This window comes from Trichoderma citrinoviride (assembly GCF_003025115.1).
Source record: "Trichoderma citrinoviride strain TUCIM 6016 unplaced genomic scaffold BBK36scaffold_3, whole genome shotgun sequence".
NCBI classification, from domain to species: domain Eukaryota; kingdom Fungi; phylum Ascomycota; class Sordariomycetes; order Hypocreales; family Hypocreaceae; genus Trichoderma; species Trichoderma citrinoviride.
Window position 1 is genome coordinate 1,514,673 of NW_020194711.1, and position 26,874 is coordinate 1,541,546.

At 56.6% G+C, this 26,874-nt stretch overlaps 9 protein-coding genes across 9 annotated transcripts; 5 read left to right on the forward strand and 4 right to left on the reverse strand.

Annotated features, from left to right (window-relative positions):
- Positions 1–110: 110 nt before the first annotated feature.
- BBK36DRAFT_1192261 (LNS2-domain-containing protein) lies at positions 111–2,473 on the reverse strand (the record flags this gene model as incomplete). Its single annotated transcript, XM_024896759.1, has 2 exons — positions 111–1,933; positions 2,068–2,473. The coding sequence occupies 2 exons, from the start codon at positions 2,471–2,473 to the stop codon at positions 111–113; spliced, it is 2,229 nt and encodes a 742-aa protein (XP_024752191.1).
- A 3,668-nt stretch (positions 2,474–6,141) lies between these two features.
- BBK36DRAFT_1192266 (hypothetical protein) lies at positions 6,142–9,744 on the forward strand (the record flags this gene model as incomplete). The annotated part of the gene is made up of 3 exons (XM_024896760.1): positions 6,142–6,400; positions 6,487–6,673; positions 6,820–9,744. Exons 1-3 carry the CDS (start codon positions 6,150–6,152, stop codon positions 9,742–9,744), a joined length of 3,363 nt encoding a protein of 1,120 aa, XP_024752192.1. The 5' UTR covers positions 6,142–6,149.
- A 548-nt stretch (positions 9,745–10,292) lies between these two features.
- On the forward strand, positions 10,293–12,903 carry BBK36DRAFT_1192268 (golgi-associated retrograde protein complex component; the record flags this gene model as incomplete). The annotated part of the gene is made up of 3 exons (XM_024896761.1): positions 10,293–10,338; positions 10,412–12,204; positions 12,268–12,903. 3 exons carry the CDS (start codon positions 10,293–10,295, stop codon positions 12,901–12,903), a joined length of 2,475 nt encoding a protein of 824 aa, XP_024752193.1.
- Positions 12,904–13,851: 948 nt separating this feature from the next.
- On the forward strand, positions 13,852–15,056 carry BBK36DRAFT_1157115 (thioredoxin reductase; the record flags this gene model as incomplete). Its single annotated transcript, XM_024893987.1, has 4 exons — positions 13,852–13,870; positions 13,947–14,009; positions 14,093–14,211; positions 14,301–15,056. The coding sequence occupies 4 exons, from the start codon at positions 13,852–13,854 to the stop codon at positions 15,054–15,056; spliced, it is 957 nt and encodes a 318-aa protein (XP_024752194.1).
- Positions 15,057–15,497: 441 nt separating this feature from the next.
- Positions 15,498–17,474, reverse strand: BBK36DRAFT_1134590 (nucleotide-diphospho-sugar transferase). The gene is made up of 3 exons (XM_024892360.1): positions 17,299–17,474; positions 15,638–17,075; positions 15,498–15,584 (listed from the first exon to the last, which is right to left on the reverse strand). Exons 2-3 carry the CDS (start codon positions 17,069–17,071, stop codon positions 15,510–15,512), a joined length of 1,509 nt encoding a protein of 502 aa, XP_024752195.1. The 5' UTR covers positions 17,072–17,075; positions 17,299–17,474; the 3' UTR covers positions 15,498–15,509.
- A 2,966-nt stretch (positions 17,475–20,440) lies between these two features.
- BBK36DRAFT_1098311 (DNA glycosylase) lies at positions 20,441–21,091 on the forward strand (the record flags this gene model as incomplete). Its single annotated transcript, XM_024889117.1, has 1 exon — positions 20,441–21,091. A coding segment is annotated over one exon (651 nt), but the record flags the coding sequence as incomplete, so codon positions are not given.
- A 420-nt stretch (positions 21,092–21,511) lies between these two features.
- Positions 21,512–22,552, forward strand: BBK36DRAFT_1192277 (hypothetical protein; the record flags this gene model as incomplete). Its single annotated transcript, XM_024896762.1, has 1 exon — positions 21,512–22,552. One exon carries the CDS (start codon positions 21,512–21,514, stop codon positions 22,550–22,552), a length of 1,041 nt encoding a protein of 346 aa, XP_024752197.1.
- Positions 22,553–23,404: 852 nt separating this feature from the next.
- On the reverse strand, positions 23,405–24,864 carry BBK36DRAFT_1157119 (hypothetical protein; the record flags this gene model as incomplete). The annotated part of the gene is made up of 2 exons (XM_024893988.1): positions 23,405–24,536; positions 24,650–24,864. The coding sequence occupies 2 exons, from the start codon at positions 24,862–24,864 to the stop codon at positions 23,405–23,407; spliced, it is 1,347 nt and encodes a 448-aa protein (XP_024752198.1).
- A 1,503-nt stretch (positions 24,865–26,367) lies between these two features.
- BBK36DRAFT_1134592 (hypothetical protein) lies at positions 26,368–26,655 on the reverse strand (the record flags this gene model as incomplete). Its single annotated transcript, XM_024892361.1, has 2 exons — positions 26,368–26,504; positions 26,578–26,655. Coding segments are annotated over 2 exons (215 nt in total), but the record flags the coding sequence as incomplete, so codon positions are not given.
- Positions 26,656–26,874: the final 219 nt, after the last annotated feature.

Sequence of the window (26,874 nt, forward strand, 5' to 3'; positions counted from 1 at the left end):
TTACGACGATATCGAGGGAGTTCGAATCTCGACGGGTACCTCGACAGCTGGCAGGTCGTTCCCCTGCACGACGGTTCCGGAATCGTTCTAGAAATTGAAGAAATCCCCATTTAGCCTTCTTTCTTTTTGTCGTCTTCTCCATGGCTTCTCGCCTTCTCTTCAACGGAAAGGTCACCAACCCCAGTGATTATCTCGGCTGTGACATCTTCCACCACCCGAGTTTCATCGCCAGATGCCTCCGCGTCTTCATCCTCGACCTCGTCTTCGTAATTTTCTTCGTCATCGGCGTCTTCGTGCTCGATGCTCTGAATAATTCGGTCTTCTTCGAGCTCCTCCTCATCGACCTCGTCATCATCGTAGTCCTCGTGCGAGATGTAGCTGTCTGCCATGCCCTCGCCGACTTCCTCCTCCTCCTCCTCTTCTTCTTCCTCCTCTTCCTCGTCGGTGTAAGTACTTCCCTGGTCGTCATGGTCATCCTCCTCGCTTTCGCTAGCCGAGAAATCATCAATCTTGAGGGGATCGTCTCGCCAGTACATGAAGTCGGTGTACTCCTCCCCGCCACCCCTGACCAGGGTGTCGACAGGGGGGAAATAATGGTCCACAACCTCATTGATATTGACATAGGTCATCTTGAGTTTGTTGAGGCTCAGGAGGTCGAGCGACACCTCTGAGTTGGAGTTGATGGTGAAGATGCGGGTGCGCGGTACGTCCACCGTTCGGTACGAGATTTGGTCGGTCAGACGGTTGCCAAACCCGGCATAGAAAGGACCGCCGTTCGGCCCATACAGGTTGCGAATGTCCCGCAGCGTCGCCATCTTGAACACGTGGGGCTTCCGTAGGTAGACTTCACGGCGCAGGGCGGCCATGGTTCGGTCGGGAGACAGGATGGTCGGGCCGTGGGGCATCCTGAAGCCATCCTGGACGATATTGTTGAGGTAGGCGCGAGTCGTGTCGGCCTGTCCGACGGAGCGGCTCGTCAGGTACATGATGTTGTACCCGTTCAAGGCAATGTCGCTGTAGAGCTTTGCGATGCCAGAGTGAGTCCAGTCTCGGCCAATCATGTTCAGCACATGGCCAAGAGCATCGGACTTGGTGATGGTGCCGTCAATGTCCGAAATGACCACGGGAGTGTGGTGCTTCCAGAGGTAGAGGTTGGCAGTGCACGTCGCCCGGTTGACGGTGAAGCTCATGGGGTTTTCTCCGTACTTCAAGTTCATCTCCTTCAACTGATCGCTAGTCAGTCGAAGCGTCTTTGCGTAGCTCTTGGGCGGCTCGAGGGAGCCGGTCGGCGTTCGAGGGGGCGTATGCATGCCGCCAGGACCGGCGTCGGACTCTGTGCGCCGGTGAGAGGGCGCGTGTGGTGCGGTCGTGAGATCGCTGCCGTCGCTCTGGTAGCCCGGATCTGATATGGCATCGGCAGCCACTGCGCGGCGGTGGGCTTGGAGCGACGACTCAATCGTCTTGTTCATAGCAGCCTGCTTGGCGTCCTCGCTGCTGTAGACCCAGAGGTTTCCCTCCTCATCAAAGCCAAATAAGGCTCCGATGTCGTAGTTGCCATCCATTTCCTCCGATAGGATGTTGCGCGCGAGGACCTCGGCGCGGAGCATGTCCTCCTCGCTGCTCTTGAAGCCCGTCATATCCAGCATCAGATCTCCCGTCTCGGTGATGTGCGTTGGAATGTTGACCGCGGACAATCCCTTGGACAGCGCTCTGGCGCGTGCGATGGCTTCCTGGGGCCCGAGAGGAGGAGGACTGTGAGATCTTTCAGACTCGGACGGGCTCTCGTTATCTGAAATGGCCTCGTCGTGGTGCTGCACCGATTTCCGCAAGACGTCATCGCTGTGAGGTCGACGATCGAAAGCTTTGCGCCAGCTACCAGTCGCAGGCTGCGAAGAGGAGAGGGTGGGGGAGGACGACAGAGGTGTGATCATGCCTACGATTTGCAGTGAGCACTCACGTCTTCCACTCGTATGCAGTGGCTACTACAACTACTTAGCGGAGGAGGACGTCAAGACATACCGTTCTCGTCCGGCTGCTGAGGCTGGATGATAGCCGGTGACGGTCGACGAGGCTTTCCAGCAGCGTCGCCGTCAAGCTCCAGCGAATCCGGCTCTGCCATGGCCGAAGAGGCATCTGCCGGGCCAAACGGCGGGCTGCTTGCCGGCGAGACCAGCGGCGACGTCTGCATGGACTCTGGGATGGAGTCGGACGTCTCGAAGACGAAGAAGGCCTCGCCGCCCTCGCCCAGCTTCATGGAGTAGGGCTGCTTGACGCCATTGATGCGGAACTCGACCTTCTTCTCGTACGGGCGCAGGAGCGAAAACTTGCCGAAGCGGACGTGGAAGGGCGAGCAGGCCAAGGTGCCGTCCTCGCGCTCGACGACAATCACGTCAATGGCGCCGCTGAGCGTGGCCGGGTTGATGGAATTCCAGGCCGTGGAGACCGAGTCGCTGAGGTTCCGCACGTACTGCATCGTGGCGGCTGTCTTTCTCTCTCTCGTCCCGTGTGCAAACGTCGGATGCGCCCCCAAGCGATGACCCGCGGCGTGCTGTGTTTGTCCCTGTGCCTGTGTCTGTGCTTGTGCCTGTGCTTGTGCCTGTGCTTGTGCCTGTGCTTGTGCCTGTGGATAGGTAGCGAACGACGGTGATTCAGTCGGTCAGGGAGAGCAACTTCAACAGAAACAATTGGGCGAGCTGCAGCGTCTCTTTGGGCACTCTCCAGACTTTGTATGAGCTGCAAGAATTGGGGGCAACCCTGGCCAGCAAGTGGATCTTTGTTGGGATGCTGAGTGGTGACGTCGGTTTCAGACGGCGCTGAGACCTGGCATGTGAAATTTCCGGGACTTGCGCGCCCGCCGCGTCTGTCTGTCGGCGCAGGTACCTTGCAAGTATCGTCAGGTACCCTGCTGCTGCTGAAATGCGCACAGAAATGGCCGCTGAAACATGCGCTGCAGACGATGAGGGGATCGTGAAGCTTATTGACGCAGCCTCGCACTTAATACAACTCGCAAACACACAACACAGCCAGACTCCAAGCCAGCGAGACGGTGGCAAATGCGGGCCGGCCAATTGTTGAGAACGTGCTGCCTGTCCGTTGATCCAACAAGCTGCTGCAGGCACATGATCCAGCGCCTGGGCGACACTCCAGGTCGTCCGTTTGACAAGCGCTGTGGGGGGTTGGCCGGCAAAGTCCAAGTATACGATACCTGCGCGGGACTCTCTGTTCCGGCTCTGGCGCGCCCCCTTTGCAGCCTCCAGCGGCCGCTTTCAGGAGGTCTCTCGCTGTAGGCTGGCGGTGGGCAGGGGCAAGGGGCATGCGTCAAGCCGCCCAAGCACCGCGGGAGCGAGATTTGCCAGGCGTAGAACAACGGCGGGACATCGGGCGGCGAATCCGGGGTTCCCCTCAAGTACTGGCGACTTGGCGTTGCCGAACCACGGCCCATCATGTGCCTCAACCATTTCCATGGGACATCAGGCGGAAAACCGCCTTGCAAACGACAACGTAATACTGGCCGTGGAATAAATCCGACCCCAACAAGCCGAGGCTCCCAGGCTTCCTTCTTCTCCCGCCTTTTGCCTGTTTGGTCGCTGGTGACTGGCTTCTTACGCTCAGACTAAAGAATCACCGTCGAAATTGCAGGCATCCCTGGCCATGGGGGCTCGCCGAAGCAATCACCCCCGTATTACAGACTGGCTCACCTGACGGTTCAAGCATGCCAGAGATGAGTCGGAGAGCCAGGGCCTGATCTTGATTTGCTCTTCCAGCCATGTACTTGTATGGCCTGCACTCATGAGCCGCTGGCGCTGCGCAGACTTCTATGTACGGATACACAGCAAAGCCCAGATCTGGAGGTGGCTGCAGTTGAGGTTTCATTGTACGACCACAGCCAGGCCTGCAACATCATCAGCTTACTGCATGGACACAGCCAATCTGGTGTTGCTATTGCATAATCCCTTCATGAGCGTCACATCAAAGGTAATGCGGTAAAGGGACATCCATTCCATTGTCCCTTCTAGGTTGAGTGTATGTAAGTCAGCATCACGTCCCCTTCGAGCATGTAAAGTCTACCAATCGTTTCCTACTTCTTCGCTGTCAAGGAGACACCACTCCTTATTGCACAAGTGCCGCCAAATCCTACCAAATGCCGTGCGAACCGGAGGAGCGACGTGATCAGGAGGGGTCCTGAGGCTCTCTTCCCCTCACGGCAATCACCGCCGATCAAAAAATGCCATGTTGAAGTCAGTCGACGGTATCACAGAAGCATCATCCTTTAACGGAATCATGGCTAGAAACGGCACGCTGACGTCAACGGTAGACGTTACGTTTTGTTGCCGAATCCCAGCCACCCATTTTGTGGTTTTGATGCCGACCAACATACATTGAGGTAGTACTACTACTTCGTATGCAGGGAGGCGACATGTGATATCCAATCCAACTGTCATCTCCAGACTACTAACACGAGGCTACGGCAATTGACGTCGTGGGTAGCAGCATTGTCAAGTTTTCTCTGCCTGAATTTGCTTACACGAGCTGCTTCTGGCGTCAGCCATGTCGGCGGACAACTGAAGCGATCTTCACCGACAGGAGCGTCCATCAAGATGTGGTCTGGCACACTGCCGGAAGTTACATCTACACTGATTTCAGATCCTGGCGTATCAGAGAGTCGCCATTTTCTCGAAGCCCCGGTAATGATGTATTATCTATCATACCGAGCTGCATCCCCCTAGTAGAAGAAACGTTAAGCTTCACAACTCGTGTCGGCTTGTAAAAACATGAAGCCAATTACCTTACCCCGTGTTGCTTCCGCCACAAGTTCCTCCCTCCACGTGGCTTGTCGGACTTCCATCTCAACCTCAACCGACTTACAAGCAACTTCACGCGCTGGCAGCTCTGCACCGTCATAGCACAGCATGCAGCTCGGCCTTTTCCTCCCGGCCAGCGCATCACAGCTCTGGCAATCCACAGTCCAGGTCCAGGTCACTGCGGCTTCAGGCAAGACCTGATACCTCTAGGCAGCCGGAAGTAAGGTAGCCCATAAAATGCCCCCTTTGGTGGAGATTGTTCGATCCCCCGTACCTGTGTTTTCTCCTCGACACAATACCGTGGTCGTGCTGCATCGATACTTGACGCCGGATATCACAGCTGAGAGGCTCTCTTGAGTCGCTCAAAGTGCTTACACTCCCCGCCAAGTCGCCAAGCTCACCGATCAGCTCACTGGCCGGCAGCCTCATTGCCCCAGGTTGTTTTTGCCCTCTCAACCTCTGTCAAGCTTGCCCTACTAGCAAGGATTGATGCCAGATAGGTGATAGATCCACACTATTCGTCGAGGGCTGCAGAAGACTGCAGCACTGGGTGGCTTTTCCCACTGCAAGTCTGAGGCGGTCTTGGGCGGTTGAATTTGCCGATACGGAGAGCCTTGTTCTTATGCATGCACGTCAATGTTTATTTCCTTCTGCTTTTCGGACTCTGCTTCTGCACTAAACTTTAGAGCCCTTCTTTAGACCTCCTTTTCTTCTCCCACTTCAACGTACTCGTACCTGATTGACCCATCGCCACACCATACCTTGTGAGAGAGCCACGCTGGATGGCGGTTTGCACACAAGTCACACTGGGTACCGACCATAGTCTCATTGATTCAGCTGACTGCCGCCCGGGGCTGTAGCTGCGAACAGTACCTCCTTCAATTCGTCCATTCCCTGGAAGCTTCTCACCTTGAAGGCGGCAGGGAATCAACAGCTCCCTCACCAGAGTTAGGGATTCTTCCTCTCAGCCACACAGTGCGATCTACCTGCTCGCTCCCAAGCGTGGTCGTGCCTCTCTTCTACTACCTCACTAACAGCAACGCATCGCCGGCAGTTGTACCGAACATCAACTTTATAGAACTCCTTGTCCGTGCCAGTTGGCCAGCTTGCACGGCTACGCACGCACAAAAGTACAGGGATTCCAGACCCAGCCAGGTTGGACGGAAAAAATAGAGGTAAAAAAAAGAAACGAGGAAAAAGGCGCCAGCCCTTTGCCAACCGGCCAATCGGCGGCCCGGCTTTTACTGGGGTCAGCCTCTGCTACTCTTTTCTCCCGCCTCCAAACCTCCAACTACCGACATCCTCCCGCCTGGGTCGGCATTTACTGGCCAAGACCATCTAGAGAACATGTCATGGGAGCTTCCAGCCCTGACCCTTCTCTCCCTCAGCGCAGTCGGCTTCTGGGGGCTTGGTAGTCCCCAGCCCTTCCACCGCAAGGCTCTGTACATCCTCGTCAGCGCCTCAGCCGTGCTCGTCGACCCTCGCCAGATCGCTGCGCGCATGTACGCCAGCGCCCACGACGCCATTGTCGACTACCAGCTCGATGCTTTGCTGGCCCAGCACTTCAAGATGGCCCTCACTCTCGGAGCCGTGCTCTGGTTCGTTGCTTCTCCGCTGCACATTGCATGGCACTTGGCTGGACCCCGTTTTGCTAACTCGGGACGTCTTCCCTCTGTCCAAATAGGCTGCTTCACCGTGGATGGCAGACTCTCTGGAAACCCGTTCCCGAACTCATCAACATCCTGGGCGTCGATATCCCCGAGCCTCCCGACGTCAGTCTCGCTGGCATTCGATCCGATGCGGCCACGATCAGCTGGACGCGCCCGACCAGCAATCGACCCGTCCAGAAATACTCTATCCAAGTCAACGGGGTGCATGGTACGTATTGGCTGGCAAGAGCTTAGTCTGCCCCATCCTCTGCGTATGCTCGTGTGAAGCAGTCATTTGACCAAGTTTGTGAACAACAGTGGGGGATTCGCCAGGCAACGAGGTGGCCATCACGGTGACTGGTCTGAAGCCAAATCATTTTTACAACATCCGCGTTGTTGCTGTGGGGCCCAACAACTTCCAAGCCGGCAGCCCTCTTCTACGACTGCGGACGTTTGGCAAGGACGGGAGACCACTGTTGGGCAACTCGCGGCTGCCTACTAGCTTTACGGATCCGGATCACCCTCGAATCAACTTCGGCGACAATGAAAGCGACGACTCCGACGATGCCCAATTTCCCGTGCCTTCCGTCGAAGCTGCGCCAGTCCTCGAAGGAAGCTCGACGAATGCTCGCGAGGCTAACGGCACTGTGCCGGGGCAGAGGCGCAACACCATCAACCGTCGCCACTCGCCTTCTGTTGCGAGCATGGATCAGCCTCATATCAAGCTTCCGATTCTGGAAGGCCCCGAGTTGTCGCTGGACGAGTTGAATTGCAAGTTCGAGTGCATTAGGAAGGAGATTGAGGATACGCTGGCCCTCTATGCCAAAGACGAGGCCGAGTCGCTGCAACAGGAAGAGGAGCTGAAGAGGGAAAAGGAGCGAAAGCGGCAAATGCTCAAGGAGAAGGAGGAGCAGACGGCCCAGCTCAAGGCCATGGTGCGAATCACCATGGAGCAGATGCGAGCGGCAGAGAAAGATCGAATGAAGAAGGAACAGCAACTGCGGGAAAGGGAAGCTAAGAAATCCAAGGCTCGAGATAATGTCTCCAAACTAGACGCCGAGATCCAGCGGATGAAGAGGGATCGCGAGGGGTTCGAGGCGCAAAAAGCTGCCCTGGCGGAGAAGAGGGACATGGACGTGCGGAAACTCGACGAGATCAATGCTGAGCTTTTGGATAAGTGTGCCGAACTAGAGGCGGAGTTGAAGGACAAGGGAAAACAATTGCAGGACCTCAAGGCAGCTCGAGAGCAGCTCCCCGACGCGCATGACGAGCAGTGGAAGGAAGAAGACCTGAGGCTCAGGAGGGAGTGGGAGGCCCGGAGAAAGGAGCTACACGCTCGCTGGGTGGCGGAAGCCAAGAGAGCCTACGAGCTTGACCAACAAATCCACCTGGTGACGAAGCAGCTGAGAATCGAGCAGTCCAATCTCGAGTTTCTTAACCAGGGCGCCACCCCTAACCCTGCCGTCGACTTTGAGATGTCCCCGTCCGCTCGGCCCAGACCTCCGAGCCAGCACAGCGGCTCGGCGCCCAATGCAAATCTGCCATCGCCAAGCCCCGTGATACCCTCCGATCCCGGCTATCAACCGACTGCTGGTTTCACGAGCGCTGGGTTTGGCCCGGCTCTCTTCATGGACATGGCCACCCACGGCCATGGCGAGGCACAGACGGAAGCGGAGCTTAGGGAGGCCAACGGGCCGTTGAGCCCATCTGCAGCTCGCTCTTTTCTTCCGTCGAATATTTTTGACGAAATGGAGGACCCCGACTTGGATGCTGAGCATCACGCACTGCCCGAATCTATTCAAGCAGATGACGACGAAGTCCAGTCGCCGGCTTCCTCAAGCCCGCCCTTCAATGTGTTCGCAAGCCCTCATGGCTCTTCGCACAATCTACCGTTTCCACAATACTCCGAGAACCGCGAGAGGCGACCGTCTGTCTCTTCACTGGGCATAGCCAATTCTACGACTTCTCCCCCCGCAACGGGACACAGGCTATCCAGCCTTTTGGCGGCGCTGCGCAACAGAGGCCCGAAACCTGCGGACGATTTGGGACCTGCGCTAGGCACGCTCAAACCTGGACAGAGTCAATCCTTTCCCCGAGGGACCGATGAGCAGGAAGTCTTGGAAAACCGCCGAAAGATTAACTTTTCCTCTTGGATGAACCGCAACTCTGCTGGACCCGGCGACTTTGCCGGAACGCCCTTCTCGTCATCCCGACCGTTCTCGGCGCGTCGACTCATTCCCTTTGGCAACAGCTCGACGAGCGCCGGTGTATTCGCTGACAGAGATGTTGACGGCTCCAGGCCTCCGTCGATCACGTCAGTCGACTTGCCGCGACCGTCTACAGATAGTGGTTCCATATGGGGTGTCCAGGGAGAGCAAGGAGGCTTGCTCAACACCAAGAATCGGCTGTGGTCGCCCGACAACCGTTGGCCTTCCAGGAGCGGCTCCAGGCGTCCGTCTATCCACGGGTCGCCGTCCATTCTGACCACCACCCTGGCCTCTGCCGAAGATGTTATCCTCGACGATGATGATCTACTTGACCCGCAAACCTCTCCCAGTCAGATTGGAGTCATAGGCTCCCGCCCGCCGACGGCATTGAAGTCGATCAACCAGCGTCTCAATCCCACAGCCCCAACCTTTATGGGAAACTTCTTCCGCGGCGCTGACAGAGACAAATCGAAGAGCAAGGACAAGGGCAAGGATAAGACGAAGGATGAAAAGGCCAAGGGCAGGGAGTCTTTGACGCCCGGCATCGAGTTTCCTCATGGCCTGGACGACTTTCCATCTGAGGCACACATGTCCCGAGACACCCATTCGATCCGCACGCAGGCATCCATCTCCGAGTCCCATGATTCGCTGTCGCTCGATCCGACTGTATCCAACACGCCATCCGATATCCATTCCAACGCTGACTCGGCTGCGAAAGATCAGGATAATGTCGTCATGAAGCTATTCCGCAAGGGCAGCTCCAGCAAGTTCGGCCTGTCGACCAGACTGGGCAAGGACTCGGGGCTGTTTAAGAAAGGACCCGGCAGTGCAACGAACTCGGACAGGAACATGTCTGCGGAGCATCGGTCCAGCATCGGCGATATCGATGATCTCGGCGAGGACGCCTCCCAGCTTGGTCGGAGCTTTGACAGCCTGGCAAGCAGCCCGTCACTTGGTCCCTCCAAGTCGAGAGAGTCGAGGGAGAGTCGGATGAGCGGCTGGCGCTTCTCGATGAAGAAGAAGGGCAAAGATGCCGCCAAGGAGAAGGAGCCCGCCGAGGCCGACAAGTATACCGAGGAGGAGTAAAATTCTGCCCTAGAGCCGAAGACGGGGGAGTTGGGGTCTGACCTTGACTATATCGCCCTCCATATTTCGAGAGTGAAAAGTATCAGTAGATATAGTACCTTACACGCCCAGAGTACCTCATACCAGGTAGTCAATACTGCGTCCAGATCAACTGTCACTTGCTCTCGCCCTTAAACTTCTCAATCCAGTATTCTGTTAATTCATCAGCTTGGTGCACTGCGTTACTGAAACCATCGGATTACCTCGAGGACTGAAGCTATCTAGACTGGCAGTGTTGCTAATACTAAGTTACAAGTACCTGACCAAAAGATGCGGCCCACTTTTGCTGGTCCCCTGCCGGCTCGTTCTGTACCTTATTAGGTACCTCCCAAGTATCAGCACCAGGAGCTTTACTGGAGAGAGTCGCAACCTTGTCCGTCTGAATTCCAGCTCCAAACATTCACCAGTTTTACGGCCGTTGACGAATGCCTTTCCCCCATTGAAGAAGAGCCGTCATCTCTTATACCTCTATCAATATTCCATCTAATCTTGTTTCCCCCCTCTCAAATATGAATGGCTCTCTGGTAGGGTCATCTGCCTCCAGCCTAGACGCAAGTGAGTTCGCTGGCCCGTGATGACAGACAAGCAAGCTGTTGGCAACTGACCATGAGGATCAATGGCAACACAGTCGACTACGACCCCATCGACCATCTCAACCTCCTGTTCTCGCACCCCTCCGCCGTCTCCTCCATTAGCCGAGTCTCGCAGGCGCTCAAGCACCGCCAAGATGACCTCGAGTACGAGATCAACACCCTCGAATCGGCACAGGCCTACGAACCAGACTCGAGCCTGGAGCGGATGCGGTCGGCGCAGACGGAGCTCGCGCAGCTGTTCCGCAAGATCGAGACGGTGCGGTCGCGCGCGATAGAGACGGAGCAGAACATCACGTCGATGACGGCCGACATCAAGCGGCTGGACGGCACCAAGAAGAACCTGACGCTGAGCATGACGGCGCTGAAGCGGCTGCAGATGCTGACGACGGCGTACGAGCAGCTGAGGGGCTTGGCCAAGACGAGGCAGTACCGCGAGTGTGCGGGCCTGCTGCAGGCCGTGCTGCAGCTGATGAAGCACTTCAACAGCTACCGGAGCATAGAGCAGATTGCGACGCTGAGCCGAGAGGTGTCGGAGCTGCAGAGGGAGCTGCTGGAGCAGGTGTGCGAGGACTTTGAGATGGCCTTTACCAAGGGCGAGGTCGGCGCCAAGAGGGGCACCCTGGTGGAGGCCTGCCTCGTCATGGACGCCCTGGGCGATTCGGCAAAGGCCAGGCTCGTCGGCTGGTACATCAACACGGAGCTGCGAGAGTACCGCCAGGTGTTCCGGGGCAACGACGAGGCGGGCAACCTGGACAACATCGGGAGGCGATACGCGTGGTTCAAGCGCATGATGAAGACGCACGAGGACGAGCACGCCGCCATCTTTCCTGCGCACTGGCGCGTCAACGAGACGCTGGCGACGGCATTCTGCGACGGCACGCGGGACGATTTCAAGGGCATCCTGGAGCGCAGCATGCGGCGCCCCGACGGCAACAAGATCGACGTCAACCTACTCCTTGCGTGCCTACAAGAGACGCTCAATTTCGAGCAGAGCCTCGATAAGCACTTCTCAAGCGACGCGAGGGCCAGCATCGACACGCTGAGCTCGACCGAGGAGAAGTCGCATACGTTCAATGGGCTAATATCGGTGGCCTTTGAGCCGTATCTGAGCCTCTGGGTCGAGTCGCAGGACAAGCAGCTGGCTGCCATGATACCGAAATACCGCACACAGCCGCTCATCCCGCCAGAGGAAGAGTTTACGCCGCAGGCCGTCATCTCTTCCGCCCTGGAGCTTTTCCACTTCTACAAACTGACCCTCTCCCAGTGCGCGAAGCTGTCTACGGCCGACCGCCTACTAGATCTCTCAAAGATTCTGGCCAAGTATCTAGATGAGTACGCTCAGCAGGTGCTGCTACGAAAGCTACAGTCGAGCGGGCAGAAGAGCCCCTCTATGCATGATGCCGTCCTCGTCCTAAATACGGCAGACTTTTGGCACATCAACACGAACCAGCTGGAGGAGAACATCAAGAAGCGCATCGACCCGGAGCTGGTGGCCAAGGTGGACCTGTCGTCGCAGTCTGACGCTTTCCTGGGCGTGGCCAGCGCCGCCGTGCTCGCGCTGGTGCGGATTGTCGAGCTGGACTGCGAGGGTGTCTGGCGGGAGATGAAGAATACCAACTGGAGCACCATGGAGAGCGCGGGCGATCAGAGCTCCTGGGTGGGCGAGCTCGTCAAGCACGTCAATGACAAGGCGGCGGAGATTCTGGGTATTGTGACGAAGCAGCAGTACGCGAGGGCTTTCTGCGACAACCTGGTCGATCACTTGGCGACAGCGTTTATCAACAATATTGTACAGTGCCGGCCAATATCCGAAGTTGGGGCACAGCAGGTAAGCACAGAACGGGATAATCCCTTGAGCTTCAAGGAAAAGGGCTAACAAAGGTCATTAAAGATGCTTGTTGACAAGTACGCACTCACAAAGTCGTTCGAGAACCTGATGTCGTACCACAACCCATCTCCAACACCGCAAGCACCATCAGCGACTTTTGTGAGGCGAGTCGAGCAGAGCATGAACCGGATGGACCCCCTACTCAAGACGCTGCAAGTGCGGCCATCGCCTCCAGAAGGCCTTGTGCAGGCGTATCTCATTCACATTGCAGATCGCTCCGACACAAACTTCAAGAAGATCCTGGACCTCAAGGGCGTGCGCAAGATGGACCAGGCTCACCTGATTGAGCTGTTTGGCATACACCGCGACAGCAGCTCCAACGCGAAGTTGGCGCAGAACTCGCCGCTGCTGACGCCTCTAATGCTGTCGTCGAGCCTCAGCAGCACCAGCGCCATGGGCGCAATCAACACCGCGTCATCCTCGCTGGCGGGCGGTTCGGCGGCCCGATTCGACGCTGGGTCGCTGGGCGAGAAGCTGCTCAGCGCGGCGAGGGACATTAGCAACACGGGGCAGAGCGGCTCGGACAAGGCCACGATCAATGAGAATCTGAGGAATTTTGGAAAGTTCTTTAGGAGGGATATCAGTGGCATTGGGCTTAAGTTTGGCATGCGTGACGGAGGCGAGGACTCGCAGCGATGAGGGGGGTTTTCGCAAAAGGGGGGGAAAGGGGAGAGTGGGATGGCCGTTTTGGATATGTCGCAAAAAGATGCCCTTGTGCGGGCCTGGACGTCATCCTACTACTAACACGACATGAACACAATCGTTGATACCCATTGCCGCATCGGTTCCATCTCGGGATTTGTCAGGGCCAAATATAGACGCAACTACAGTACTAGACACGACGAGGTATCATGGATTCCAGTGGCGCTGATGCCGATGCCGATGCCAGAGCAGACGGACGAACTCGGGCCATTTCACCAGTCTTGGTGCGCTTAGAAATCATTGGAGCCGAGGCAGAGCAGAAGCAATCGGGCCAGCCTTGCGTCTCCTGGAAGGGGTCCAACACAGCCGCTGTAGTAATCACGGTCCATTGATTCCACTCCAGTTTGGCTGGCTCGTTGATTGTGCCCTGCCACAGAGTACAGACACATCCGTCAAAGGAGAAATGATGCTGTAGATTCAGCTGCTATGATGTACAGGTGTCACTCCTTACCGCCCGAATTCAGTGCCTAGGCAGGGCTACAGTGGATTACTAAGGCTCTCTCTGCTTTGAGTGGGTGGGCTGTTGTTGCATTTTCTCTTTTGTCCCGCGGCTTCGCATCAGCTTGTACTTGTCCAGTAGCCCCGCCATCGCAAACCCGATTTTCAAATCCCACCTTCTGACCTAGAACCTACTACTACTACTACTAATCTTTTGCTTTATGCGACGTCTTACCAATACATAGATCTTCTATATATACCAGTTTCCTCTGCTATCTCTTGTCTTCCCTTTCCAGGTTATTATACAAACAAACCGCCAAACTGTTCACCTCAACGTTTCGACGGACGCTGCGTTCGAGTGCCGGGCTTTCGATTGCTGCTGCCGCCACTGCCTTCACGAAGAATACTCCTGCTGCCAAGCCGGTGGTTGAACGCGGGACGAGAACGATGCATACCAAGGTTGTCGGTGAGTCGCCTCAGAACGATCAGGAAGACAACTTCAGTGGGAAGATGGAAAGAAAGAAGCTGACTTTGCTGCTAAGTCATTGGGTCTGGGCCTGCGGCTCACACTGCTGCCATTTACTTGGCCAGAGCCGAGCTGAAGCGTGAGTTTTGCCCTGAATTGAACAGAAGAAACAAAAAGGATCATGTATGCTAATGCTGTGTGGTTGTTTTGGGTGTGTTATAGCCGTCCTGTTCGAGGGCTTCATGGCAAACGGCACCGCTGCCGGCGGCCAATTGACGACGACGACGGAGATTGAAAACTTTCCCGGCTTTCCCAAGGGCATCATGGGCCAGGAGCTGATGGTGAGTTCTCTTCTTCTCTCTCTCTCTCTCTGTCTCTCGTCTTGTCCCTTTCAAAGTACATATACTAACTGTGTGTGTGTGTGTGTCAGGACAACATGCGCGCCCAATCCGAGCGCTTCGGCACGGAAATCATCACCGACACCGTCACGACGCTCGACCTGTCCTCCCGCCCCTTCAAGTTCTCGACCGAGTTCAACCCGGACGAGACGCACACCGCCGACGCCGTCATCATCGCCACCGGCGCCTCCGCCCGCCGCCTCAACCTCCCCGGCGAGGACAAGTACTGGCAGAACGGCATCTCGGCCTGCGCCGTCTGCGACGGCGCCGTCCCCATCTTCCGCAACAAGCCCCTCTTCGTCATCGGCGGCGGCGACTCCGCCGCCGAGGAGGCCACCTTCCTCACAAAGTACGGCTCCCACGTCACCGTCCTCGTCCGCCGCGACCAGCTGCGCGCCAGCAAGGCCATGGCCTCGCGCCTGCTCAAGCACCCCAAGGTCACGGTGCGCTTCAACACCGTCGCCACCGAGGTCAAGGGCGACAAGGACGGCCTCATGAGCCACCTCGTCGTCAAGAACGTCGTCACCGGCGCCGAGGAGACGGTCGAGGCGAACGGCCTCTTCTACGCCGTCGGCCACGACCCCGCCACGGGCCTCGTCAAGGGCCAGGTCGACGTCGACGCCGAGGGCTACATCATCACCAAGCCCGGCACCACCGAGACGAGCGTGCCGGGCGTCTTCGCCGCCGGAGACGTCCAGGACAAGCGGTACCGCCAGGCCATCACCAGTGCCGGCACCGGATGCATGGCTGCCTTGGAGGCGGAGAAGTACATTACCGAGATGGAGTAGAGGAAGACCAGATGATTTGAAGTCTAGATACACTTGTATATAAGCAGCACATCTTTTTTATATTTTGGTTCGGTCTCGTTCAGGATTAGAGCAGAGAAGCGACAAGAGAAGGGTCGAAAAGAAATAGACTACAGTCGGATACACCAGATGCTCACAACCGCATTGCAATGCTCACAAATGCCATCTTCTCAGCCATCATTCATTGCTTCCATCAGGCATCAGCCGAGGAAATAATAACTGTATTTTCTCAAACTGCCCAACTCTTTTGTCTAGTGGCTTCAACGCCTTCAATTGCAAAGTGCCCCTGACAGAGGGCGTCTTCGTCTTCTACTGGCATAAACTCATCCAACCCATACCCCTAAACATTAGGTACTCTAGTGTTAACCAACGCTGATATCAACTCAAAAGATCATTAAACATATACTATGGTAACTTTTTTCGCTCCTCCGTCTCTTAGGCCTTCTCCAGCTCCAGGACGGCCGGAGCTGTGATGGTCTTGCCCTTGAGGTGCTCGAGTCCTTCACCACCCTGCGAGAAAATGTTAGCAATCAATCAAGATATGAGACGAAGCGACAACTTACGTAGCTAATCAGGGGAGACACCTCAATGCCACCCTCTGAGACAACAGTAGCGCCGGCCGCCTTGACCCAGCGGAGACCCTGGTCCATGATGTCGGCCTTGCTGGTGTCGGGATCGTCCTGTCCGGTGCCCTTGGCGTTCTTCAGAGGGGAGAACTCGTCGGCGCGGTTCACCTCCATGCAGGCAAACTTGTCCAGGGACAGCAGAGGGAAGCAGTCAAAGACGAACTGCTCGAGCTTGATGCCGTTGGGCTTGGCGGGCTTGATCAGCTCGCCCGACTCGAGGTCGAGGGAAGGAATCTTCTTGCGGGCAACGTGGTGGGGCAGCTTGTGCGCCCACGTAGGGATGCTCTCGAGGAAGCTGAACGAGTAGTAGTGGTTGACAATGTTGGCAGAGCGGAACTTGAGGAGGTCCGGGTTGCTGGGGTCGCGGGCCTCGGCAGTGGCCTTGTCAATCTCAGAGTACTCGACAACGTCGGGCTTGCCGTTCTTGGAGACAATCAGGCCGACGGACTCGGTGGCATCGCGCTTTCGCACCACCTTGGTGGCAATGTCGACCTTGTGGGCCGCAGAGAAGCCGATGAAGACGGGGTCGGCGACCTTGACGAGGCAGTTGTCCACGCAGTAGGCGTGGATGTGCTGGATGCCGCGCTTGCGCATGTCGTCGAGGACGCCGGAGACGATCAGGGCCTGGTAGATTCCGCCGTTGCCATCGGGGGCCACGGCAAGCTTGCCCTTGCCCTCAAGGATGATCTTGCCCTCGTTGGAGATGCAAGGCAGGACGCCCTGCTCGAAGATCTGAACGTTTTCCTTGGCCAGGCCAAAGTAGTTGTTGGCGGCGAAGAACTCCTCGGTGGGCTTACGGGTAGGGCCGCTGGTCATGACGTACCAAGGCACGACGACCTTGTCGGCGCCGGCCTTCTTGGCTGCCAGCTGCTCGACCTTGCGGATGCGCTCGGCCTGGATTTGGAAGAGCGACTTGTGCGAGGGCAGACCAATGTCGAAGCAGCCCTTGGGAGCAGAGCTTCCCAGTCTGGTGCCCTGGCCGCCGGCCATGAGCACGACGGCCACCTGGTTGCTGCCAATCAGATCCAGGCCGGACTCGTACCACTTGTTGATGTCGGTAGGGCTCGAGTCGAGGATGCTGGCGCGGGCAGACTCGGGAAGGGGCTCCAGCTCGGCAGCGGTGTCGTCATCTTCAGGGGGGTGCAGGGCCTTGTCGGCGATGTCGTTGATGAAGGAAGGGTCGAAGCCGGAGAGCTGCTCGAAGAAGACGGCCTGCTCGTCGGCGCTCAGGGAGTCGAAGAATGTGAAGACGTGGCCCTGGCCGGCGCTGGTGTACTTCTCCTTGAGCTGGGCGACAGCCTCGGGGGAAGGCTGAGGGGGAATAGCCTTGTCATTGGTGGCCTTGTGCAAAACGTTCTTGATGGCGTCCATTGTGAAGGTTGTGGAATTAAAGAGAATCTATTAGGAGGTTTGGAGATGTATGTGGAGGTGGAAGCGAACGAATTGAGGGCAGCAGCTGCAGAGGAGAGAGAGGGTAGAAGTGAAGAGAAGGAAGAGAAGAGTGACGATGACGAGGAAGAAACGAGGGAAAGCAGCGGTAATGTATGATAAAAGAGGAGGGAAGGAAAGGAGACGAGGCCTTGGCCAAGGTCAGGAGCGATCAATAGGAGAAAAAGCCTAGCAGTACAAGTACGAGGCCGAGTACAGGCAGGTACAAGTAAGCGGGCCTCTTCTCCACAGCGAGGCCATCGTCGTCGCGGTCGTTGCGAGGTATCGTGCCGGTACCTCCTTGCGATCCCCAAACACGGGCTTTTTCTCCTGGCTGACGTCGTGCTTCTTTTCGTCACCCCTCCATGGAAGCTAAGCAGGAACGAAGAAGGGGGGCGCGTTAGCAGGTACGGTAGGTAGTGGAGGAGCTTGAACCGGCCAGGAGCCGACTTTGCGGGTACATGCTGCTGCAGCCCCTGCTGGGGCGAGGGCGCAGGTACTGGCGCCGTACCTGAATTTGTCGAGTTACAGTACCAGCCTCGGAGACTTTGCACCCTGATGACCGGTAAGGTGAAAGCATCGTGGCTGTGCTGTTATGCAGTATCTTACCTCACCATACTTGTATATCCAATAAACAGCTGTGGTTAAGTTTGTCATTCCTTACTTATGCCTTCTACCAGCCACATGTCACGGCCTTCGAGAACCAATTCGTATCAGTCCGTCCATCCAAGGCTGAGGCGGAAATTTGACGGTGCTTCTATTTTCAGCTTCGAGGGAGGCGATGCGGCACCTGGCCTCCACAAGGTACAAGTACCAGCTCCAGGTCAGCCCTCCGCCTCGCAGGAACGCTGCAGGGCCGGCCCTCCACTAACGTCGCCAGCTACAGCAGCTAAGACCGCCCCCTAGCCCTAGCGGGTTCCAGTGGGTTCAGTCACCACAGGCTGGAAGCATCCGTACCATTGAGATGGAAGAACCTGCCACGATTCTTACCTACATTGTCCACGAGTTCAACCTCGACAGATGGCCAGAACGCCTTGCTGGACATGTCATCTCAGCGTCTGGCAACTGGTGATTACTATATCGACGAAACCGAGAGCATCACGGCCTGCCCTCTTTGTCCCTCTCCATCCTCGGCCACTCGTCTCCTGCACGAGCACCAAGTAGCTGCAGCTGCACATCCGGCTATCCTCGCCTTGGAGCCGATCTCCCCGTACATGTATGGCATGGGTCCCTTTCTCCCACCAGAACAGACGTCAACAACGGGTCCGGATACGAGCATCAGGGGGGGATTCGAGCCGCATCTGTTGGTTTCGTGTGTGTGCTGTAGCAGTGGCTGGTACGGGCAAGTAGACACTCTGTGCCCCTATCTGGGCCGGCCATGTGTGCGCATCCCTCCCAATGATTGCTGGCATCGGATGCCGTGTGACATTCGACTGTTTATCCATCGTCAACAATGATTGGCGTGAGTTGGGCTCTGGAGACACCCCGTGCTGTTATCATAGGGCGCCTTCTGTAGATGTCTGGGGACTCTATTGATGGCACCCCTGCGTTGGCCAAACCACCACACGGCCTCCAGCTCTGCTCTGCTTTGCTTCTCTTCTATGGCCTCTTTGCTCTTGCTGGACAATTCGACGGTCAGAGTCTGGGGTTCGTGCAGGACCGTCGTCTCGTCACGTTCAGGCGAGATGCCCTCCATGCTCCATACCTAACGAGACGCACCGCCAACAGCAGCACCGTCTTCACACCAAACAAGTCATAGAACAGAGCACGCAGAGCGATACAGCTTCCCTCAGCCGCACGGCAAGCTCTGCGGATTGGCCACTAATCAGACCACGAAAGCAGGAGTGCGGCAAGGGGCAACATACAGCAGCCATGCACTATTGACTTGCAGCGAAATTGAGGCTTGCAGTTGTTGAGTCGTGTCAATGCCTGTATGGCTTCTTCTGAGCTTGGCGCACTTGTACGAGTATGTACGACCAAGATGAGTTGCTGTTCCCTGAGTCGAGTCCGATAACTGGTGCTCTTGATGCCGCAGGTGAGATGCATACCTGCCTGTTTTCCTCCGCAATTGCTGTGAAGAGCCTCGATGCATCTGCGGTCTTCGCTCACGGCTTTGGCACTTCACCGCAACTTATCCAGCCCAGAACATGGTGCATCTGCCCATACTGATAGGTCACTCAGCCGACCCCTGCGTGTTTCCTCATCCTGGATGGTCTCTGGCGATGTGTACGGAGCGCGGAGTACGAAGCATCCAATAGTCCGTTGCGCTCGACGGTTCACTGGCATCGTGAAGCAGGAGTCCTGAGAGCGACTAAATCACAGGCTTCCCTTATCGCTGGATGTCTTTGAGCATACGGGATTCGTAACAAAATTGGCTCATGGTTCGCGTGTTTGTAACGTCTTGCAGCAGTCGACATGATGATTGAGATCATTTGCGCTCGTTTTGTGATATTCACATGTACAAGGTGTTGGAATTCGAGAGATGCTGCATGAGGGCAAGGGGGGCAGCCGTGGCTACGCCAACGCTAACTGAACTTCAATTGAGTTCAGAGCATCACGATCTCGAGCAGGACAACAACAACCAGCCTGTAGCAATTACTGCCTCTTCCCACTCGCTTGCTTCAGCCGCAGACGAAATCATACTTTGATGTATGTTTAGTTCAGCAACTAATAAATAAACATGCCGCTCTGCTGCCCCGGCGGAAAACGGCCACGATCACCGCAGCTCAGCTGCTTTGCCACAACGGCTTAGTCAGTCGGCGGCAAATATAGAGTCAATCCTTTTCACAATCTTCACCTCACGGATCTTTCAAGCTGCGAGTGAGATTGATCGGGCATCCTCATTCACTCTCTTTGAATCATAAGTCTAATTATGTTATAGCGTCGCAAGCAATTGGAAAAAAGCTCATTGCCATAAGCGCTCTCGGTCGATTTTCCGGGTCGGACGAAGACCTCAGCTTACACGGATTCACGCACTTCACATCAGCCAACATGGACTCAAGAGACGACGTCTCAAACCCGGACGAGAATGTACCAGCGGACGCTCGAAAGCCGGCAACGTTCGAGGGCCGCTTGCAGTTGAACAAGTTCATGTACAATGGGCAGCAGCCGGTCCGCAGGAGTCCTCGGTTTGCAGCGGCGTCCGAATCGCCATCGTCATCCTCAACCACCAGCGTGACGGCCTCTGTACGAATATCATCTACTACAACAACAATATCATCATCATCATCATCCTCACCAGTCAGCAAGAGATCGTCCGTCAGAAAGAGATCATCAGTCAGCAAGAGACAACCTCCCAGCTCCCCATCACCCTCTTCATCGCCGGCAAAGAAGAAGAAGAAGCGCACAAGGCCCAGCTCGGGCTACGCTCCGCCCTCGACGTACGCGCATCTGCCCGAGCTCCCCGACGCCGTCGCGCCCAACCTGCTCGTCTTCTTCATCGGGCTGAACCCGGGCATCGAGACGGCCCGCAGCGGCCACGCCTACGCGCACCCGTCCAACCTCTTCTGGAAGCTGCTCTACTCGAGCGGCGTGACGCCGCGCCCGTGCCACTTCAGCGAGGACAGGCGCATGCCCGAGCTGTACGGCCTCGGCCTGACCAACATCGTCGCGCGGCCGAGCCGCAACGGCGCCGAGCTGAGCAGGCGCGAGATGGACGACGGCGTCGCCGCCCTCGAGGACAAGGCGCGCAGGTGGCGGCCCGAGAGCATGTGCGTCGTCGGGAAGAGCATCTGGGAGAGCATCTGGCGCGTGAGGCACGGCGCGCCGGTGGGCAAGGCGTTCAAGTACGGGTGGCAGGACGAGGCGGAGAACATGGGCGTCATTGAGGGCGAGTGGCCGGGGGCCAGGGTGTTTGTCGCGACGAGCACGAGCGGGCTTGCGGCGTCCATGTCGCCGGCTGAGAAGCAGGCCGTATGGAACCAGTTGGGGTCCTGGGTCAAGAGGCGGCGAGCTGAGAGGGAGGCTGAGAAGGAGGAGAAGAGCGTAGATGTGGCGGGTTCGGCATCATGACCTAATAGAGCATTACATACATTACGACACCAAACACCACTGCAGCACTTTATGCAATTGACTACACGAATTGTATAGTATCATAAGGAGGAGGCTTCACGTTGAAGCTCTCTGTTGTAAGTTCTTTAACTTGGGTACCTTGGTATGTACAGGTGCATGTACCTTAACTCCCAGCAACCCACCAATCACACGCGCCGCGCAAATCCAGCCTCGCCACCAGAAATGACATCGTCTGTCTCTTCCAACCAAACTCCCAAACCCTCTTCCTTCCCCATACCACCTTGTCCATCCTACTCCGTCTCTCAACAACCACAGAAAACCAGCCCTCTACATTTCAAAGAAAACTCAAGGGGCATAACCCATCCAGAAAGAATGTCATCAATAGGCCCCCAGCTACCACCCCATCTCACAAAGCGCCGCCGAGACAGCGACACCGACGAGTCATCAAACAAACATGCACGCCGCGACCAGAACCAGGACGAGATAGATCTCAATGCCTCTGCGTCTGACTCTGAAGACGAATACGCACCGAAAAGACCATCTTCGCCACCTACCACTTCTTCTACTGCTCCCACTGCGCCAAAAGCAGCAGTAGGGCCAAGTCTCCCACCACACCTCGCCAACACAAACACCACGAACACAGACGAAATCACCCTCGACAACTCCGACTCCGACTCAGACACCGGCCCAGCGCCCCCTCCAAACCATCCCCATCCCCATCCTCCTCCTCAAACCACCGCGAACCCCGACCCCGAATCCTCAGACTCCGACGACTCCGACGCCTTCGGTCCCTCCCTCCCCACCGCCGCCCACCGCCGTCAAATCGGTCCCTCCCTGCCCCCTTCTCTCCAAGACGACGACGACGCGCCCAAGCGCGACGAATGGATGCTCGCCCCGCCGCCCTCGTCAAACACCTTTTCCGAGCGCGACACCACCCGCATCCGCGCCCGCAAGTTCGCCTCCTCCAAGCCTCATTCTACCACTACCTCCTCCTCGGCAAACGCAGGGGGACCATCGATATGGACGGAAACACCCGAGGAGAAACTCCGCCGCTTGCAAGATTCCGTGCTGGGGAGGGCGCCAGCGGCTGGTACCTCGTCATCAGATGCCCAAACAGTTGGCATGTCAGAGCAGCAGGCTAAGAAGCTGCAAAGGGATGAAGCCCTGTCGGCTAGTATCCAGGCGCAACGAGGCAAGACGCTCCTCGAGCAGCATCAGGGTGGCAAGAAATCGGCAACTGCGTCGTCTAGGGGCGGCAAGGAAGAGGAGGAAGAGGACGATCCGAGCAAGAGGGCGTTTGATCGGGAAAAGGACATGGCGGTGGGAGGAAGGATCACGGCGACGCAGAGGAGGGAGCTGATTAACAAGTCTGCCAACTTTGGGGGGAGGTTCCAGAAGGGGTCGTTCTTATAGCGGGATTCGCCAGTCTTGGTGCCTTTTTCCCTCTTGTGATTTGCTTGGATCAACTACACAGATGGATCTGTAGAGGATCTAGATAGAGCATAATAGCCTGAGCATGATAGCCTCAACGTGATCAACTCCATCGAATGAGTGGGGATTTTTGAATATAACTTCGAGTGTACACTCATGATACGATGCAAGGCACACGCGTCCAAGTTCAATGAAACATCTTCACCGATTCTTCATTGATAACGTCGAGCTACCAAGAGAAACCACCATAGCCTCCCAACTCCGCCGCTCATGTCCCATGTCGCCTTCATCTTAGAACACGCTCGGAGCTCTGTCGAGTGAAAAAAGACAAGAGAGGAAACCCAGACCCATCGCGGGGAGGTACCAGAAGCAGGAAAGAAAGAAAATAAGAGGAACCATTCATACATGTGCACAGCCTCATACATGGAAAACCATCCGTCACTCCTCCCCTTGCCTGCCATCCATATTTCCCATTGCGAACCATATTTGAGTAAAACCAGAAGAGCTGCCTTACCTGTACTTGCTCCTCCTTGAGCGCCTATATACTTTGTAGTTGCACTTCAGAGACCGATGTGAACGTGCCGTAGAGTGGCCAATACACAGATGACGAAAACCGCGAGAAAAAGAAAAGAAAAGCTGTCATAATGCGACCGAAATGCCGAACCAGGCGCGTAATATGATTTCGAGCTTCATGACGGGTATGCTCAACACACGTGTTGGTAGAGAGAGAATTGCCACTGTTTGAAAAAGAGGAACATCACGCGCAAAAGAAAACCGGCAACACCAAAGACCAGATGTAACGGTTCAAACCCTGGCTTGCGTGGCGGCGGTGGATCACCGAGTGCCCGACTCCAGCTGTGAAGGGGTCACCGTCTCCGTTGCATTCATTCTCGGAGGCGGCTCAACTGTTCGTCCAAAGCGGATAGCGTGCCGGACAGACGACAGCATGGTGACGGGAGCTGATGGCCGAGCCTGCTCTGTGGCATTGGTGGCTGCTGGGTTCTGCTGAGCTTCCGTCGCCGCGTCAAGTGCTGCCGCCTGTGCCCGTCGCCGTCCTGGCAATCGCAGCAGAGAAGAGGGGGGCCTCGAGTTGTTGTCGCTGTGACGACTGCTATCATTACGATTGCCCGAACTGCGGAACCAAGTCCTGGCAAAGCCCACGGGCAGGTTCATTCGGGAATTCTGGCGCGGATCGAGATTGGCGTTGTTGCCAGCCGCGGCGGCATCACCCTCGGGGTTGGGCCTGGGCTTCGGGACGTAATAGTCGGCCTTGCACAGCGGGCAGCATGCGCGACGGCTGGTCAGCCATGGGTCGACACAGACGGCATGGAAAGTGTGGCCACAGGTCAGGCCGCGGACGTCGTCGTCGTCTTCGAGGGTATCGATGCAGATGGCGCAGGTATCGCCAGACGTGTTGAGAAGTTCTGGCGGCAGGGCGGCATTAATCTGCTCGTCGTCCTCTTCGTCCTCTTCGTCCTCCTCCTCTTCGGTCGTCGTCCGCTTCAGGTGGGAAATGGGCTTGACGGGTCCATCCTCGGGCGTCTCGGCGATCGTCGTGGCGTCCTTCTTGTCGTCATCTGGCTTCACAGCAATCTCCTTGTCCTGTTCGGTTTTGGTGGCTGTAGAGGCGTCTTCCTGAACGGGCTTGACTTCGGCCGAGGCGCGTTCTTTGGCAGCAACATCGGGGATAGCCCCCTCTACGTGGTGGACGCTATTGGGCCGACTGGGGGTTCCGACGCCTCCCGCAGTGGGCAGTCCTTCCCGAGCCCGCTGCGAAACCCACGTCTTGTACTTCATCATGGGGAACTTGTCGTTGACCTCGTCCATGGTCATGAGCTTCTTCTCACGTCTCCTACGGTGAGGGCGAGGCATGTTTTCGAGGGTGATGGGCTCGCCATCTTCATTGGTCATGCGAGCCCGGTTGCGAGCATTGTATCGAAAGCAGTACTTGACGCCAACGATGATCCTGTGGAGACGTTAGAGGATGCCGCTGATGAGGTCTTGACGAGAGGTGACATCAAATTAGAGAGAAGTCGTATAGTTACCGACCACTTCCTCAATTTGACCGCAAATACATACCACAAGTTGGTGAAGACGACTCCGAATCCCAGCGCAACGAAGAAGAGCAGCGGAGAACTAGAGCCGCCGCCCTTGTTGTTGTTATTGCTGCTATTCGTGTTGGAGGGAATGGCAGTCTGCGGGCTGGTGGTGTCTGACGTTGTCGCAGAGGCCGTCTCGGTCGCAGCGCGAGCGACGACGTGGGCGACCTCGAAGACGTGGTTGATGATGGCCATTGTTTCGGCTTTGAAGGAAGAGAGAGTGAGGGCAGGCCGTGGCTGAGTCGACGTCTTATGGTCCAGGTGCCAAGACGGACAGCATGGATCAAGCGACTGCGACGGCGATGGCGATGGCGACGGCGACGGTGGATGGGTTCTCTAGTCCAAAGCGCGATGCAGGCTCGGAGTCGTCGCGGCGTCGAGAGGGTGCACCATGCAAGGCTGAAGTCGGGTGCAGGTCCTACGATCTCTCTTTTGGAGTCGTTCCTCTTTTTTTCCTGGTTCTCTTTTTCCGGCCTCGTCCAGGGTGTTGTCTACTTTTTGCCGTGTCTCCACGTCATACAAGAGCGGGAAAAGACAAAGAAGAGGAAGGAAAAGAAAGAAAACAACTCAGATGCCCTGTGTGAATCAACAGCTTCGGCTGCTCAACCACAGCGCTCGAACAATGCACTGCAAAGCGATGGGCTGGTGCGCGGCTCACAGCGGACGGCGAGCAACAGCGCGTGGGAGGAGGAAGAAGGTCATGAAAGAGCGGCAGAGGAAGATGCAGAGAGAAGATTCGCAGCAGAGGCACAGACGAGTCGATGGTTCGAAACTGCGGAGTGCAGCAGGTGGAGCGGGCTCTCGACTTAAGAGGGAGGAGGCGATTCAGTGGGCATCCACCGCCCTCGGGCCTGCGTGGCCGGTACCGGGTACTGCGGGCTGCCCGCGAGAGATGGGCGACGATTGAGGTACCGGGTACGGGGCACAGTGCTGACGAACCCAGCGCTGCCGGCGTGTCGAGCAGGTCCAGCAGCAGAAAGAACCGGCCGCTTTCGACTTGCCTGCCCCCTCTTTTGCTCGGGCAGGTTGCGTTCAATGTTCACTGCTGCTGCTGCTGCTCCAGGGGGGTGTGTGACAGCAAACCGGGAGCCTTGGAACTCAATTGGGCACTGTGACGACTGGAGACCTGCGCTAAAGCCCCCCCCTGCGAGAGGGCCTGGAGGGCGCTGGGGGTGGAGCTGGCGTGGGTGGCTTAGTGGCTTTCGACGCGCTGGTTTGTGGGCGGATCAACTGGGCTGCAGCCACTGGGTTTGACTGGTGCGGGTGCCTCTGCTCTCGATGACTTCGTACTGTGGTCGTGGTTGTATTGATTGGGGCCGTCGGGGTTGCAGTTGAGCCGTGGGGGAGGGATCGTGTTCGAGCACATGTATTTTGCGCCATCAGACCTCGAATCGTGCTATGGTCAAGCAGAGGCACGAGATCTGTGGACGGCGGGTGAGCGTGATGGAGCTGCGGCACTGATTACTACCGGTTGGCTGGGAGCGGGAATATCAAATGTGCGCATCAGCAATACGAATGCATGCAAGTAGATAGTATCTATCGTATGTGCGCGCTTCGGACAATCAGAGGCCGTGTCTGTATGTAAGCCCGAAAATGCGTATTACTACTACTGCTCTGTACCGCTGCCACTCATGTGAGCTATTATCTACCTGTATCTTGTACGACTCCAGTCAGAGCAGGAATCGAGGTGCGATAGCCTCATCCGGGTTTGTTGGATACTACCAGATAACAGGTACCAGTCAGCGTGAGAACCAACAGTTCGACTCCCGCAGGCAAGGCGCCACTACCGACGGCAGGGGCGAAGAAATTGGAGGCAAATAGGAGCTGAACAGGAGCTGAGCAAATAAAGAGGAAAGAAGAAGAAAAAAGGAAAAATCCAAGGCAAACGCAGCAACGAACACCCTCGACGCCCCCCCAGGGCAACAAAATAGATTGAATGTCTCACAGCGGCGCCGCAAATAGCAGCAGCAGCCCGCACTGGCATGCATGCGACAAATGAGACTGGTCAATTCCCAATTCCCAGTTCTGCTCAAGATGTCGGTCCCATTTGATCGCTTTTGGCCCCGTCAAGCCGCGGCTGACGAGCATCAGTTAATCAATAGCCTTGCGATCCCTGAGCCGATTTCCAGTTGCCATTGCGTATTGCTGCTCTTCGATAATACTACTACTACTACTATGTATTTCCCTCTTTTCCAGTCTCTTTCT

Bases quoted from the DNA above. Each gene is read 5' to 3' on its own strand.
- BBK36DRAFT_1134590 (XM_024892360.1), bottom strand. From the start codon at position 17,071: ATGGACGCCATCAAGAACGTTTTGCACAAGGCCACCAATGACAAGGCT. The intron at 15,585-15,637 runs GTAAGTTGTCGC...ATTTTCTCGCAG, and splicing joins TGTCTCCCCTGATTAGCTAC to GGTGGTGAAGGACTCGAGCA.